The sequence below is a fragment of the Sabethes cyaneus genome, chromosome 3, assembly GCF_943734655.1.
Source record: "Sabethes cyaneus chromosome 3, idSabCyanKW18_F2, whole genome shotgun sequence".
NCBI classification, from domain to species: domain Eukaryota; kingdom Metazoa; phylum Arthropoda; class Insecta; order Diptera; family Culicidae; genus Sabethes; species Sabethes cyaneus.
In genome coordinates this window covers 68,208,317-68,225,266 of record NC_071355.1, presented here as the reverse complement: position 1 = coordinate 68,225,266, position 16,950 = coordinate 68,208,317, and the positions used below count along the sequence as shown (strand labels likewise).

Here is a 16,950-nt window from a genome sequence, read left to right as displayed (position 1 = left end):
GCATTTGTAGAGCTAGTAATTAACTATCATATTGCTGAAGAAAGTGAAGTTTTATCTTTAGTATTTACGGCGCTGTAGGGCAGCAATGCCGTTGGTAGCAAAAAGAGCGCTCTTTTTGCTACCAAGAGGGTAGCAGCCTTATAGGGCCATAAATACAAAATGCACAGTAATGCTTACTTCAGAAATATTGTAGATAATAACAAATTCTACAAACGCCCCATACATCACTTTTTCAAATTTTGCTTGGCTGAGATGCAGTAATCAAAAGAGCAAAATCGAAGCGAAAAGTGTATGCCAAGCCTGCACTCCAGTTTGGTGCCTTCCGCACTTTGTCCACGTGTCATTGTGTTTGCGCACAATAACAAACAGATGAAAACATTTTTTACCACATCTCGAATCGAACTGTTCGATTGACGCTTGAATTGAGGAGCTAACTCCCCGCACATCTGTCTAGGACTATTAGTGTTCCTACATCTAACGACCTCTAGTACTCTTCTACACTGGACTATTCCCAACATTTTTGAGGAGAAGCTACCGGAGGAAGGGTGGAAGGGTGATTGGCCCGACTGCTGCTACTATCGCAGTACCGTCACTGATAGCACAGGGTTTCGTATGGAATTACCAAGCGGGCTTCATGGTACTCGCGCAACTGCGGCCTAAATTTTCAACATCTGACAGATCTTCCAGGAATGTCGTAGAGTACGACGTGCCCAGCCAGCACATCTTTATTGATTTCAATGCAGCATACGATACCGTCGATTGAGACCAGCTATGGCAGATAATGCACGAACACGTTTTTTCCGGATAATTTAACGCGACTGGTCAGAGCTACATTGGATCGAGTGATGTGTTGCATGTCCATCTCGGGGACACTCGCGAATCCCTTCGAGACGCGGCGAGGGTTGAGACAAGGTTACGGTTTATCCTGCATGCTGTCCAACATTGCTCTTGAGGGGGAGAACCGACGAGCGGGCATCGTAACGAGAGGCACGATTTTCACCAAGGTTAGCCCACTCCTAGGCCATAGCAAGGAACTTTGCGACGGCGGAAGAAACGGGGGAAATCTTCACCAGACTGAAGGCGAAGGCAAATCGGGCCTACTTTTTCCTTCACAAAACGTTACGAACAGGAAGCATATGCCACCGTACGAAGCTGACAATGTACAAAACCCGTATTAGACCGGTAGTTTTTTATTATTTTGAAGCCGTGACGTTGCTCACGGAAGATATACGCGCCTTTGCCACGTTCGAGCGGAAGGTACTGCGAACGATATTTGGCGGAATACAAACTGAAAGCGGAGAGTGGCGAAAGCGTATGGATCACGAGCTACAGGTACTGCTTGGAGAGATTTCCATCGTACATCCGGCGAAAGCTGGAAGACTATGGTGTCCCGGACACGTCGTAACGATGCCAGACGACAGTACGACGAAAATGGTTCTCTTCAACAACCCCACCGGCATCAGAAACAGGGGGCTCAACGGGCAAGATGGCTCGATTAGTTCGAATGTGATTTTTGACTTTTGAGACGACCGGGAAATTGGCGGCTAGTGGCCCAAGCTCGAGTTGAATGGAGACGACTGCTTAAAGCAGCACGAGCCACCCCGGTTCTATGACGACGAAAGACCTCTAGTGAGTTTAACAGTGCTGGTAAACATCCGAATCAGCACTTGAAGCAGAATTTGGTAGCCAAAAAAAGTTTGTATGAGCAAACTTTAATGAAATTTGAGCCCGGGGTATTGTCGATTTTTGAAGTTTTAGATCCTTTGTAATTTTTTCTTCGGATCACGTCGGGTTTGCAATGTAAGTGTGCAGTGTCTCTCGTTCCATCTTTGAAATTTTAAACGTAGTAATAATTCCTGAAGCAAGGTTTCACCAATGGGTAAACATGCGATCAAAACTAGATAAGTAGGACAAACGCGATAACTAGAACAAACCTCAGGTATCTAAAGAGTAGAATTTATGAATTTTTGATTTAATAATTCGATAATAAATTCGAGCCATTAGTGCTGAAGTTAAGTATTTCTTGATGAATTTCAAGAATAAAGATTTTTGTTTTCATAATTAAGTGAACTTTGTGACTACGAATGTAGAATCCTATGTTAAACTTGGGGTCAACAGGGTCAGCTGATATAAGAAGGCAAAACAAGAGTTCAACAAACTGTGATACAAAAGTGATTCTTGCTTTATTAGTAGCACTATATACATTTCTTTTTTTTATTACAGAGTCTCATTGTGGGCGAACGTTCGTCGGTACGATATGTCACCTACCAGAATGAAGACGACGATGAATAATAGCTTAAACAGTGAAACAAAGCAGCTACGCATAACTTGCGGACATTTTAAACCATTTATTTGACCGTACCGAAAACAAATCAAACCAAGTTGATTGAAAAAGGATTGAAAACGCTTAACTGGAAACAGGAATCGAAAGGAGAATTTGTAAGCATTTTAACACACTTTCAAAACTGAATCTGAAGCCATTGAAAATTTTATACAACGGCTTATCCAACAATATACTCATTATTGTGTTTATACTACACTCGTTGAGAAGAGCACTGAGCAAAAATACTGTTAACAGATAACATCTGAAAAACAAAACACACAAATATATGTAAATGCGCATCAAATCGAAGCACTACCCAAGTAACATTTCATTGTTACATTCAACAAAAAAAATTAAAAAAAAAACAGAAGCATTCGCTCTATTGAAATGTAGCAACTATTCGACGGTATGTCCCTTATTGATATAATCTACGGTACAATGAACACATGGACAAAGCACTTTTGAAGGGATTTAGAAATGAAAAATAAAAACACACTATACTCATAATTACAATTACTCCCTGCAAACTTTCAAAGTCAATCGGTTTTTAGGGTGGTTTTGGTCATGTTATACTACATTTCTTATGGTTTAATTTTTTTACAGTTTTGCAGACTATGATAATTTTGAAACAATCTCTCGGCTTATTATTGAAATACTGAATGAAAACTGTTTTATGATGTCAAAATACACTTTTAAATTATTTAGAACCACTTTGGGTTACTTTTTGCACGGATGGCCAAAACTACGCCAGAAATCGAACTAAACCATTGCGCTTGACCAATGCTTTCTTCATGTAGATGGCGCTACTTTGTAAAACTCGTGAAAAGTTCGTAACGGAACTGGCGTTTTTGCGTATTCGCTTGATTGTCAGCTAATTTGCCAAAATGGAGTTCAGTAGTGAAGCAACGTGAGATTTACCTTTGCGGCAGCCAATGCAACATGACCAGAATTTGAATTCTGTCTCTAACGACAGCAGAACGGCTGGCACTCGCAAATGGTTTCGAAAATAAATTAGAAGACTCAGGCTTGAAAAGTCTATATGCGCTGTTAGTAATAATAATATTTCTGATGGCTAACTTATTCATTCCTAATTTGTAATTTAGTAAATACTAGAATCCTAACACAAATTCTGACAATGGATGGGAATCTTTTACTTACACATAGCCAGGATTGATGATCACACTTCTTTGTACAAACTGGATCGTCTTATTGTATCTATCATATACTAAGTTGAACTAAGCATATATTTGACTGTTGACGCATAATTAAGCCACATATATCTTTCGAAACTAACCATATGAGAACTATTTCGTGCAGTAAACATGTAAATATTGGCTCGTCGTCTCATCCAATAATATTATAATGTGAAGCAGGTTCAGTATCTATATATATATATATACATCTACTAGAAATAGCATTGTGACAAAAATACGTTTTAATTTTTCGATGATTTGCATGCAAAATTCGAATGGCTGCGAATTTTGCTGCTTATCATCAACTTCGTAGAAAATGAGATTATCTTTTTGGAGAAACTGAGTAAACAAGTATCCATAGCAATACGAGTAAAACTATACACGTTATAGCAATAGCGAACAAACCAAACATAAGTTGATCGGGATATACTGAAAACAGTTTATGAATGCTTATTTTATCCTTATAAAATGCTGAATAGCTTTCTACCAATATAAACTTTATCGGAGTAAATTTCAGAATAGCACATTTCCTAGTTTAAATGTCAAAAATGTGAACTAACTAAAACCAGAAATCTAGAAAAAAAACTATTGTGGAGCTAGAACATATTATTTCACTCTTTCGTAACACATACACACAAACACACACACATACCATGAATTGCTGATTCAATCAAAATGCGTTGTACAGGTACTCTACTAAGTAACCTTTTAAACTTAATTTATACGCTCATTTAATCGTAAATTGCTACAGTTATTCTCAATTGAATGGAGTAATCAAACGTCAATGTATTTATGTCCATCGCAAACCTGTACTTATAATCAATTTTGCCAAATTTATGTCATACAAATGCAAAGAATGTAGAAAAATTCGGACCTATTTGCGCCGTGTTATTGTGAATTAGACAATAACTACTAACGTCTCCTGGAAAATATAGAACTAACCGAACCGATCAGATTATGATTAAAGAAATGCAAATTGGATTATGGCATAACATACAAAACGAAACTCATGTGAAATTCTATCTAAAACTAAAATTTAACCTGTTTTGTATCAACTTACGTAGCAACATTTTTAATTGTATTCACTAATAGGCTGGTATGGGGTCACACATTGAGGAATCTCTAGACATTTTAAGTAACTTATGCAATAATGGAATCAATATACAACACTCTCTATTCACCTAAAACAAAATTGATTAAACTCACTAGCATTGGTACACATAACCATTTCACAAAGTAGGTGGAGTGTTGCAGGTATTGAAACGGCAATATCCGCCTTCCAAAACCAACCATGAAAACTGCGGTAAGTTGCTAAGAAGCGATTAAATAATAGGTACATGTCAGATATGTATGTAAATTTAACTTAAAATCTTTAAAATTAAAAACATTCTCATATAGGGCGAAAGTTGTCCAACGTAAAATCACAGTAAAGTTGATTGTTTTACCGTACACAATGATATTTGGGGTATGATAGAGAACCTTTAATCAAAGCTTTACATTGTAGAAAACGCCAAAAAGTTACGTGTAAATGGATGCGTTTGAACGCGTACGCCTGAACATAAAAAAAACGATATTTTTAGGATAAATAATCAAACTATGACCAAAATATTTACATATGAGATCTACACACAAGGAATAACAAACAGATAGAGAATCTTATTACAATAATCAGAAAAACAATAATTGTATACACGTGACGACAAATTTTACAGAAAAAAAACTATATATGATACAAAAATACAACCCTTACGAAGTGATAGGTGTACGAAAAACGTGTAATTTAAGTAAACTAAAACAAAACAAACAAAAAAAAACTGGCTATCAAATGTTGAAGTATTATTATTAACGAAAACTAGAAACAAAAACATGTATGTACAATCTGCAAGCAAAAAGGGGAACACTAATAAAGTTGTTGGTGAAATACTTAATCGATTTCTGTTTTCTCTAAACACACCGAACCAGCTAGTGAATGAATTACATATTATTCTCTTAACGTTCTACACAATCAATATTAGGATGCATTGACGACGGAAAATATGTTGTTAAAACATAAATATATCAAAGCCTCTTGGTTGGCCTCGAAGTACGAAACGGATCTGACAAACCAGTCGTCACATATTGGAATCCCAACTGGGAGGGAGAGGCTGTAAGAGTCAATAGGATCGAAGTACTAGCTCATCAATTTTCCTGTATTCTAACAGCTGGATGCGAGGTAAATTCCACTAAATTAGTTGCCACTGATCGACATCGATAAAATTCATGTTGCGAGATGGAAATGTAGCTTTTTGCACGAAACTACAGATGTTCGTAGACAATTGACTCGTTGATTCGCTCCATTCTTAAGGCAAGTGCACCCAAACTTTGCTGGTGACCTTTTTCAAAAACAGGCAATGTAAACCATTATTTCCAACTTTCAGAAAAACTTTGTCTTCGCAATTAAAAGGTTTCATATCGAAACAGTGGATTCGAACAGCCATTTTCGCATTTATATTTGCAACCTCAGTCAACCAGAGCAACCAGAGATCAGGAAAACAAGGTCGCATGCTCACCCTCTGACACGAAAAGGGATATTCATGCGAATACTGATTATTGGAATTAGGAACAATCTTACCCGTTTGGAGTGTCGCGTGGGGGTTCTTTCTTAGCAGTGAGTCCACTGAAAAACGGCAGGTACATTTCCTCAACGTAGTGAGCGTCTACGTAGGTTCCATACTAGGACTGGCTTAACACAGCGTTTGACCCAAAGCGAGCGGCTGAATTAACAAACGTGTTGTCTCGCACACTGAGAAGCGGAGGCTAGGAGGATCATGTTATGTGCAACGACAAGGAGGGTAACAGTTTACCGAAACATCGAAGGTAGCCAGGTATTGGAAACAGCATTTCGATGTGCTCTTGAATGGTTTATTTGTTTATTGTTATTAATCAATAGGCTCGAATTAGCCCCAATGATTGTCAGGTTAACGTATAAACAGTCAAATCGAATCAAGTGAGTAAAATGCTATCAGACAGACGTGTACACATAGATCATAAAATAATTGTATATTCGTCGTGATTTGCCTCGCCCGAAAAAAGCAAGCGAATCTTCCGAGTAGTATCCGTCCCCGGGAAACCATTTTTTCGTGTTTCTTTTTTTCGATAAATCAATCTTTAAAGACACCAATAGAGAGAATCGGTGGCGATCATTACCATTTTAAAAAATAATTTCTACAGTCAACTTTGATAGGATATTAAAGTATCCTTAATAAAGATCTTCACCAAAATATCGATATCAATCGTCTTCTTTGAAAATGAATATCAATTTCTGTCGGAAATTTGTTTTGAATCTTTACACGTTTTTTTTTGTTTTCGCCTTCGGCTCGGGTAAGTTTCGAACTCATGCAATATCTAAACTGTAGCTTTAATTCTCAGATCTACGATTACTCTTGGGAAGCTCAGATAAAAATAAATGAAAATTTAAGGTTTTGCAACACCTCCATACTGAACTAAATTTAGTATACTATCTTTAATGATTTTTATCAAAACTGACAAAGAAAATGTCTTAAATGCGAGTGTCGATCTATGAAGGTGTTCAAATATTCGTACCTATCGATATTATTGAAAATTAAACGTAAAGATTTATCGTCACAATGCTTTATTTTAGCATAAAGAATTGCAAAGGAATTTCACGAGTGGTTGATCGGGTCGTGGTAGATGATGGAAGTCGAATAACGACGACACTTGATTGAAGGCCTGCTGCAGACCGCTAATGGGCCGTTCATGCAGTTATTAGTGCAACAAGGTGGCAATCTCACAATTGTATTGTTCCCCAGCGCATTGTTCGTGGTTGAACATTTATGTTAATCTATCCCAACAGCGCGGGGTAGTCAATTCTCCCATGTATGCTATCCACAATAAGCGGTGCTCTGGAGGTAGCGCTACGAACACGGAGAGGTTCTAGATCGATCAACTGACAGTGGCTCTCATAGATGGGAAAATGGAATGGGTAGCCCAATGGCAGCTTGCGCAAAGCGAATCTAAGTCTAATCGACGCTGAACGGACTCGATTCTCTCAGCGTTATTGTTGTACTTTTGAACGAACAGTATTCCAGAACTGACCGCACCAGCGGTCCTAAAGATAATGCGAAAAAAGCGAGACATTTTTCGCGAATCCTTGGGGCTTTAGCGACAACATACGAGATATGATGCTTGTACGTTAACTGCGAATCCAAGATAACACCTAAGTCTTTGATATGCGAAGCACCTTTGGAGTGCCTTTGAGCTCTTAACGAAACAGGATCAGATCTTTCTTTCGGGAAAATGTGATTGCTGAGCACTTTACGGGTTCACTATCATACAATTCACGTCGCACTAAGTGGCAAAGCCCTCGAGTTGATTTTGAAAAAAGTGACAATCGTCAATCGAGCGGATTCAGAAGTACATTTTCAGATCATTTGCATACGAGAATCGTGGACCCTTAATGGCCAAATTAACGTCGCTGAAAGAAAGCAGAAAAATCAAAGGGCCTAGGTGGCTTCCTTGTGGTATACCTGACAAAGCTGGATAGTTATCGGACCGATAATCTCCAACTGCCGGTCGGTGAAATATGAGCGAAACCATTGCAAAAGGTTATCGCTAACACTTAGTCCATGTAGTTTTGCAATTGTGATGGCGTTATTGCTTACCTTGTCAAAGGCTGCCGACAGATCGGTGTATAAAAGATCTGTTTAAGCTCGTTTTGCCATATCTTCCGTTATGTATGATGTAAGACACAGCAGATTAGTAGAGCTCTGGGATGTGAAGCCATGTTAGCCAGCACTAAGATATTTCTTACAGTGAGAAAGTAGAGGTTCCATGACAACCAGCTCAAATAGTTTCGAGACTGCACTCAGTGATGCGATGCCTCGATAGTTGTCCTTTACTTCCTTTTTTATGTATAGGAAACATATGTGCAAATTTTCAACACGTCAAAATGCTACTCGGCAAAATTCTACTGGAGATGAACATTCGAAATAAACGGAGCAACGGTGTCAGTAACATATATGTCTCTTCAGGGACACGGAAGGAACTCCGTTCGGTCCACGATTGAAGGACGACTTCAGTATGGTCCTGACCAGGCTTGTCCTGCACTCAGTGAACTTATTTTGCTTTTTTAACTGTAACACCACAGCCAAGCAAAATTCGAAAATGTTATATATGGGGCACTTATAGAGTAAAATAAGATAAAATAGAGTAATAAGATTGCTGAACTAAGTATTGCTCTATCTTTAGTATTTACGGCGCACTCCCAGTTTACACTGGGATCGCACCTTGGTGCACCCAATGGGGTTGGTGCCAATGTGAACTGAGAGTGTGCCGTAAATACTAAAGATAGAGCAATACTTAGTTCAGCAATTTTATGGATAATATTTTACTCTATAAATGCCTCATACATCATATTTTCGAATTTTGCTTGGCTGAGGTGTTACAGTTAAAAAAGCAAAATAAGTTCACTGAGTGCAGGACAAGCCTAGTTACGACCTTCGAAATCGTCTCGACATTGATATCAATAGCACCCAGCATTTGACCAAATATTGGGACCCTGTTGGCTGCTAAAACAACACGGTCCGCTCTTAATATACCTCATTGGTGACAACACTTGCAAACTTCTTGGAAAAGAAATGACATATATCCTGAAAAACTTTAGATGATGCTCCATTCTTCGTTGATACCGCGAAAAGCATTGGCGACTGACACGCCAGTACACATTGTTTATCTTCGGATAGTAAAGTTTTAGTGAAAGCATGCGAAACTTCGTGAATCATCATAATGCTGCTCTTTTGTATGACTTCCGCTTGGGAAGCCAAGAGAGATGAGAAGTACCGCGAGGACTTCGTTTCGGTACCTGCATATATCAAGACATGTGTGAAAGTCTGCGTAGGATCAAGTGTGTTTGCCCAGTCAATACTGGACCACAAATCATTGATGACCATTTGTTGATCAGCTTTACGGAAGTTATATGAAATAACAGCTGGACATTCATCGAGATCCCGAAGATTATCTTTAATGCAGATGATCAGAGGAGGATAGTGTGGAACTCTCTTGATTAAGGAAGGACCACACTCTGGAAAGTCGGAAAAATCGAATTTTATTTTTTTTGCATTTTCGACAGGTTTATACCTTCAGAAATGTCACGCCAAAAGGATTTTTTGATATCTGATCTCGTTAGAAAGTTATGGCAGAAACAGTGGGGTCACCTCAAGGGAAGTGCATCGCTGGACGAAACTTTAAACGTGTTTTTCTCGAAACCATACTTTTTCAACTGGCGGTAGGTGTATCTCAGAATCTAGTGGTCCGAATTGGCTGAAATTTTTTTTCAGCTTGTAAACCCCTACGTAACAATTTAGGTATCAATCTAAAGCTTCCAAATCATCCTTGAAATCCGTTTTTCGATACTCCCTTGGTTCCCGGTACGTACCGCCAGTAAGGAACTATTTTCTAGAGAGCATCCACGCGCCCAGCTGCCACCAGCATAATATTCACTATTCTGGCATTAAAAAAACAGAAAATACATGTTCGAATATAGCTTAACCTATAACCAAAATACCCCAACACTTAACTATAATTGCAACATGCGAGAAAAATTCGCGAAAGTCCATTATTTTTCGACCTTCCAGAGTAGGGTCCCCCCATAACGGACATGGAGCGGCTGAGATGAATGGGGCCTTGTCCTGTAAGCCCACGAAGCAGATGTCTAAGGAATGGTTGTTCCGATTGACATGGTTGACTTGATAAAGCAATACAGCAGTGCTGTAACAGCACTATGGTTGTAAAGAAGATTCATTGCCTTTTCATGGACCGTAGAGTTTTCAGAATCAGGATAGAGAATAACGTAAATGGGCGGATAAACTGATAGTTTGAAGTCGCCCAATCGGAATATATCATCAAGTGGCAAAACGTACCTCATAACTTGAGTAAACTGACTGGCATCGAGTATCAATCAGATCGGTTTCGCGAACACAATCAGGTGCGATGTACCTATAACACTTTAGGTCCCGACCTACGCAATTGTGTAGGTTTTTGCTATTTTTTACCTAGGATTGTTCATGCAACCTACAATGTGCAAAAGTTGGGCAATGTTAGCTGAATAGTTACACTTCGATTTATAATAGGCAAATATGTTCTAGGAGTAGTAGTTGCTTCGCAGTAACAATTTTCCGCAAAATTTCAAAAAACGTGCCGCTTGGAAAGGTATTGGCACATAGAAAAAATAAGCGATCCCTCAGCTTGAGGGCTGTTCAAACCTGCTCCACGCAGTTCCACGAGTTATTCATGGTAGCTCTCGCTTCCAATCTACGACGGACAGCTAGCAGAACAGCACCGCCGGTAGATTTGTGGTTTGCAGTTTTCAAAGAATTCAAACTTTGACGGTTTTGTGGTACTAGTAAGTTAGGTAAGATTGAGAAATTTGCATTTTTGTAAACTCCCGTTTGATAATTTAAACGAAAAACATATGTATGTAAATTATTGGGACCCTCGGGCTATGTCCGTTATGTTCGATTTTCAGTGAAATGAGCACCGCCGTTTCTTCAAAACTTTCTCTTCTGTACCAAGCTCATTCAAAAAGTCAGTATGACTCGCTATAAACAAACTTTAGTTTATGACGTCTGTTGGCCACACTGGCCTTTCCGCACCTTCCATCAACCCATTGGTCGCGGATGCTGGAGAAATGTTGACAGTATCTTTCAACGGTGAGTCAGCATCATTCCAGCTTTGTTGACAAATATTCTAAAAGTGCTTAAAGCTAGTTTATTCCTATTTACTATAAACTATTGGTGAAACTTATAAATTAAACCTAATATTGTGCTTATACTTGGATTCTAGTGCTAACTCTAATCTGTAATCCTAACTAACTGGTAAGGTTGAAATAACTTAAGATTAACTTAAAGCTAACTAAAAATAATCTTAAAATAGGTAACCTACGCTTACCATAAATTCTATGCTCAAAGCATTCATACAGAAGCCGCTACGACTGGTGAGAGTTTAAACCAAAATATGTAATAAATATTTCAACTATTCTTTTCTCTCTTTTTTTTTTTTATATATAAAGAAAATATAAATATAGAATAAAAAAAAAAGAGAGAAAAGAATAGTTGAAATATTTATTACATATTTTGGTTTAAACTCTCACCAGTCGTAGCGGCTTCTGTATGAATGCTTTGAGCATAGAATTTATGGTAAGCGTAGGTTACCTATTTTAAGATTATTTTTAGTTAGCTTTAAGTTAATCTTAAGTTATTTCAACCTTACCAGTTAGTTAGGATTAAAGATTAGAGTTAGCACTAGAATCCAAGTATAAGCACAATATTAGGTTTAATTTATAAGTTTCACCAATAGTTTATAGTAAATAGGAATAAACTAGCTTTAAGCACTTTTAGAATATTTGTCAACAAAGCTGGAATGATGCTGACTCACCGTTGAAAGATACTGTCAACATTTCTCCAGCATCCGCGACCAATGGGTTGATGGAAGGTGCGGAAAGGCCAGTGTGGCCAACACTCCCCCCAGGGTACGCCAACCCCAGGTTGGCTTACTCTCCGTCGCACCGGACGTCTAGCACGGCGAGCTTCGATGTCGGACGCTCGTAAACTCCATTAGCTGTTCTCACTGTTGCACAACGAACCTGACCATCCTTGCTAACCTTAGTATTGATGATCTTTCCTTTCGGCCAGCAGTTACGGGGCATGCTATTATCGGTGATGACAACTATGTCGCCTACAGCGATCGGTTTCGAGTGACGAAACCACTTAGTGCGGCGAGTAATCTCAGGCAGGTAATCCGATACCCAGCGTTTCCAGAACTGGTTCGCTAGAACCTGCGACGTGCACCAATTCTGCCGAAGGATGGCACCGCTGTCGTCGAGAATACTAAGCGGTTTCGAGCCATTGGACGAGCCGAGCAAGAAATCATTCGGCGTAAGCGCCGGGCCCGAATCCTCGTCTATCGGCACGTGTGTCAGTGGACGTGAGTTAACGGTGTTTTCTACTTCCGATAGCAGGTTGCGAAGGACTTCGTCGGATGGTCTTTTCACGGAGCAGACTGTCACCAGGTTATTTTTAACGGTGCGGATGAGTCGCTCCCAGCTGCCGCCCATGTGCGGCGATAGTGGTGGGTTGAACGTCCATTCTATACCATTCCTAGCAAACTCTTTCATCAGCTCCTGTTGATTGAGTGCGTCGTTGAGCTGCCTCAGCTCTCGATTTGCACCCACGAAGTTTGTGCCACGGTCACTGTATATTCTTTGCGGGGTGCCGCGGCGGTTAATGAAATTGCGAATCGCCATTATGCATGAGCTTGTGCTTAGCGAATACACAACCTCGATGTGGATTGCTCGCACCGTCAGGCAGGTGGCTAACATTCCCCAACGCTTTTCGATTCTTCGCCCCACGACGACCTCGATCGGCCCGAAGTAGTCCATCCCCGTATGAGTGAACGGTCGTGAGAAGGCAGCAAGGCGAGCTGGTGGAAGATCGGCCATGAACGGTGGACTAGGCGAAACGTGCTGGTTCTTGCACCGTTGGCAGGCCTTCCTGACTTGCTGGTAACGGGCGCGGAGATGAGCGATGTGGTACTTCTGCCGTATTTCGTTTATGACGGTTTCATGGTTTTGGTGATGGTATTTGAGGTGGTAGTGTGCTATTAGTAGAGTGGTGGTGTGATGTTTTTGGTGTAGAATAACCGGCTGCTTTGCGTCATTAGTGGCGTACTGACAGGCAGCAATACGCGTCCGCATGCGCATAACTCCGTATTCGTCTAACCATGGTGTTAGTTGGTAGAGTGGGCTTGTTTTCAAAACGGTGTTTGTGCTTGAGTCCGAATTTTGGATTTTCTGGAGGGCAGCGATCTCGTCAGGGTACATTTCCCGTTGACCGAGCCGTATAAGCGAGCGCTCGGCGATGAGCAGTTCACTTGCTGTAAGTGGTCCCGTGCGAATCAATATCTTGGCATGTTTAAGGCGGCAGTTGTAAACGAAGCGATGAAGAAGGGCAGTAATTTTAACGAGTCTCTGCCAGTTTGAATAATTGCTGACATCGATGACAGGCTCTGACAGTGTATGAACAGCCAGAAACGAAGGGCGCAGTTCGATATCAGTTGATCCACTCATGGTTGGTATTGGTGGCCAATTTTCTTCCGCGCGCCAGAGAAAGTCGGCTCCTTTAAACCAGCGATGATCGGAAGACATGTCTGGTAAACTACTCCACTTAGTGGCATCGTCGGCGCAGTTTAACTTGCTCGGCACCCACCTCCATTCGCGCGGTTCTGATATTTCGATGATCTCACTAATCCGATGGCCCACGTATGGACTGTAGCGACGATGGTCAGAATTGATCCAGCAAAGAACATCTCTGGAATCGGACCAGTATACTTTTCTGTAGATTCGGAAAGACAGTGTTTCTTCCACGGTGCGCGCTAAGCGGGCCCCAAGGACTGCAGCAGCTAGTTCCATTCTAGGGATCGACGTAAATTTTAGTGGTGCGACTCTCGATTTAGCAGCGACGATGGAGCAAATTATGGTTCCGCAATTGCTGAATCGTAGATAGCAGGCGGCGGCCATACCGTTCTCGCTGGCGTCGACCATCGTGTGTAGCTGTACATCGTCGGCCTTCTCTGGGGGATATCCGGAGTTGTAGCACCGAGGAACGCGAACATGTTCAAGCCGGGGTAGAACTTGCAACCATAGTTGCCACTTTGTGTACGCGTTGTCGTCGATTTCTTCGTCCCACTGCACGCCGGATCGCCAGATTTCTTGGAGGAGAATCTTCAGGAACGAAAGAAAGTGGGAGACCAAACCAAGCGGGTCGAAGATGGTCATTAGGACACGCAGCACCTCTCGCTTTGTGGGGCGTCGTTGACCTTCCAGCAGAGGCGCATCGTAGCGGTTCCAACCCACCTTATATGTAAAGACATCGTCGGTAGTGTTCCACCACATACCTAATACCTTCTCTGTGGCCAGCTCTGGAGACAGGTCGAGACACTTCTCTTCGGTGTCGATTTCCTGCAGCGCGGTGAGCACCTTCTTCGAGTTGCTTACCCAGTTTCTGATTTCGAAGCCGCCCTGCTCATGGACGTACCTAACGTCCTTTGCAAACACGATGGCTTGTTCTTCGGTATCCACGCTAACTAGCATATCATCGACATAGTGGGATTTGATGATAGCTTCGCAAGCAGCGGGGTACTTGTCCGCAAAACTTTCAGCATTCGTGTTTTTCACGAACTGAGCAGTGCTTGGAGAGCAGCATGCCCCGAATGTCATCACTCGCATCACGTACACCGCCATCTCTCCGTTCTCGTTCATCCAGAAGAAACACTGGCACGGTTGATCTTCGGGTCGGATTAGCACCTGGTGAAACATTTCACGTATATCACCGGACAGTCCGATGCGCCGCTCTCGGAACTGAAGTAAAATCGCAAGGAGTGAGCGTAATAGGTCTGGTCCTTTCAGCAACGCTGAGTTCAGGGATGTTCCGTAGGCGATAGCCGCGGCATCCCACACAATCCGCACTTTCCCAGGCTTGTTTGGGTTGGTAACGGGAAAGATCGGCAAGTACCAGCGTCTTTGCGTTTTCTGGTTGACCTCTTCAGTGGTGAGCTTTCGAATGTAGCCTTTCTCCACGTAGTCACTGATCTTCGCTTGCAGTGTTCTTGCCATTCCCGGATCCTTCTCCATTCGCTTCTTCAGGCACTGAAATCGCCGCAACGCCATTGCACGACTGTCGGGTAGTCGGGTGTCATCGTACCGCCACAGTAAACCGGTCTCATATCGGCCACGTTTATAGCGGGTCAACGCTTGAAGCATTGATAGTGCCCGCTCATCTTCCACGGACAAAAGCGGCTTCTCAGATTTGGCCACTCCGAGGCTATCTAGTGCGAAGTATTCCTTCATGGCTTGGTGTAGCTCGTCATCAGTCTTCTTATCACAAGGACAAATGTGGAATGTGTAGTGGTGTAGACTCGTATTGGTTTCAGAGCCCCATCCTCCGCATACCGTCCAACCGAGTCGAGTTTTTATGGCAATTGGGTGACCGCTCTCGCCTTCACGGTTCTTCAAGCCAAGACTGAGCTTGGCGTGCTTCATTCCTATGAGAATCCGCGGCCGAGCGTTACTATATGAATCGATCGGCAGACCCCGAAGGTGAGGATACAACTGCGACAATTCAACCATGTTCAATGTTTGCTGTGGCAGCAACAGCTCTTTCACCGTTCTGACGCCATTCATGAGGAACTTCCTGTCTTTATCAGTAACACCAGCAATTTGGAGATTACAGATGCGAGATTCGGCTTCATGCCGCTCGGTTCCTGCAGTCCACCGAAGACACAGAGGGCGGTCCCGTCTAGCTGCAGCTCATTGGCAAGCTCCTGGTCTAGCAGTGTAAGTGCCGATCCATCGTCCAGGAAGGCGTATGTGTGCACTGCTCGTTTGTCTCCGTACAGCACCACTGGAAGGTAACGGAACAGTACTGAACTGGCGGTTGTTTGATGAGTATTGCAGCCGGACTTGCTAGTACTGGGCTGCGGAGATTGCTCGTGTTCGGTTTTAGCTGCAGTGCCTTTCAGCTGTTCCGTCGCATCATTGTGTAACAGCTCGTGGTGCCGGAATGAGCAACCGTCTTTGCCGCAGGGCTTCGCCTTGCAACTACCCTTGTGTTTGCGGAGACAAGTTCGACATAGTACAAACTCTCGAACTACGGCCCACTTGGAATCTCTGGAGAGCTCCTGATACCGCTCACATGTGGCAACTGATTTGCAGATTCCTTTGCAAACGGGACATCTTTCATTTGCTGAGAAGGTAGCTTCTGGTAGTTTGAGACTGTCGCTTCGATCAGTTTCATATTCTGAATTCGCTTCGGAATGCGCGTTGAGGTATGTTTCTTTTTTGGTGGTTTTACGAACCTCAGTTCGTGTTGGTGTCGCTTGGTAAGGAAACGTAACGGAACTCGCGGCTTCCGCAAGGGAGTATAACCATGCACTGAATGTTGCTAAATTGACCTTCGATTGTGTTCTCCGGTATTGGGCCCAGCTAAGTCTTATATTCGATGATAATTTGCCGACGAGCTGATGCAGTAGGCTCACGTTGAACATATATTCCTCAAGGCCGCACGACTCGACCGTAGCACAAAAGTTCTGTACATTTACTGCAAAATCGACTAGAGTCTCGAGTTTCTCCTCACGAACAGCAGGCAGACAACTGATTTTTTCAATCAACGAATGTACGATGATTTCCGGCTGACCATACAACATTTTTAGTGTGTCGACTATTCCGTTGAAATTCCCGGGATGCATTAACCTGCACTTGACGGCTTCATATGCTTTCCCTTTCAGGCTCTTTTGTAGTCGCACAATGTTTTCCTCTTCTGTAAATCCACACATAGCAGTCGTGCTATTTAGCATGGATAAGAAGATGGGCCAGTCTTCCGGGTT

At 42.0% G+C, this 16,950-nt stretch overlaps 1 protein-coding gene across 1 annotated transcript; it reads right to left on the bottom strand.

Moving 5' to 3' along the window:
* Window positions 1-12,061: 12,061 nt before the first annotated feature.
* On the bottom strand, window positions 12,062-15,748 carry LOC128739672 (uncharacterized). The gene has a single exon (XM_053835169.1). It carries the CDS (start codon window positions 15,746-15,748, stop codon window positions 12,062-12,064), a length of 3,687 nt encoding a protein of 1,228 aa, XP_053691144.1.
* Between the last annotated feature and the right edge of the window lie 1,202 nt (window positions 15,749-16,950).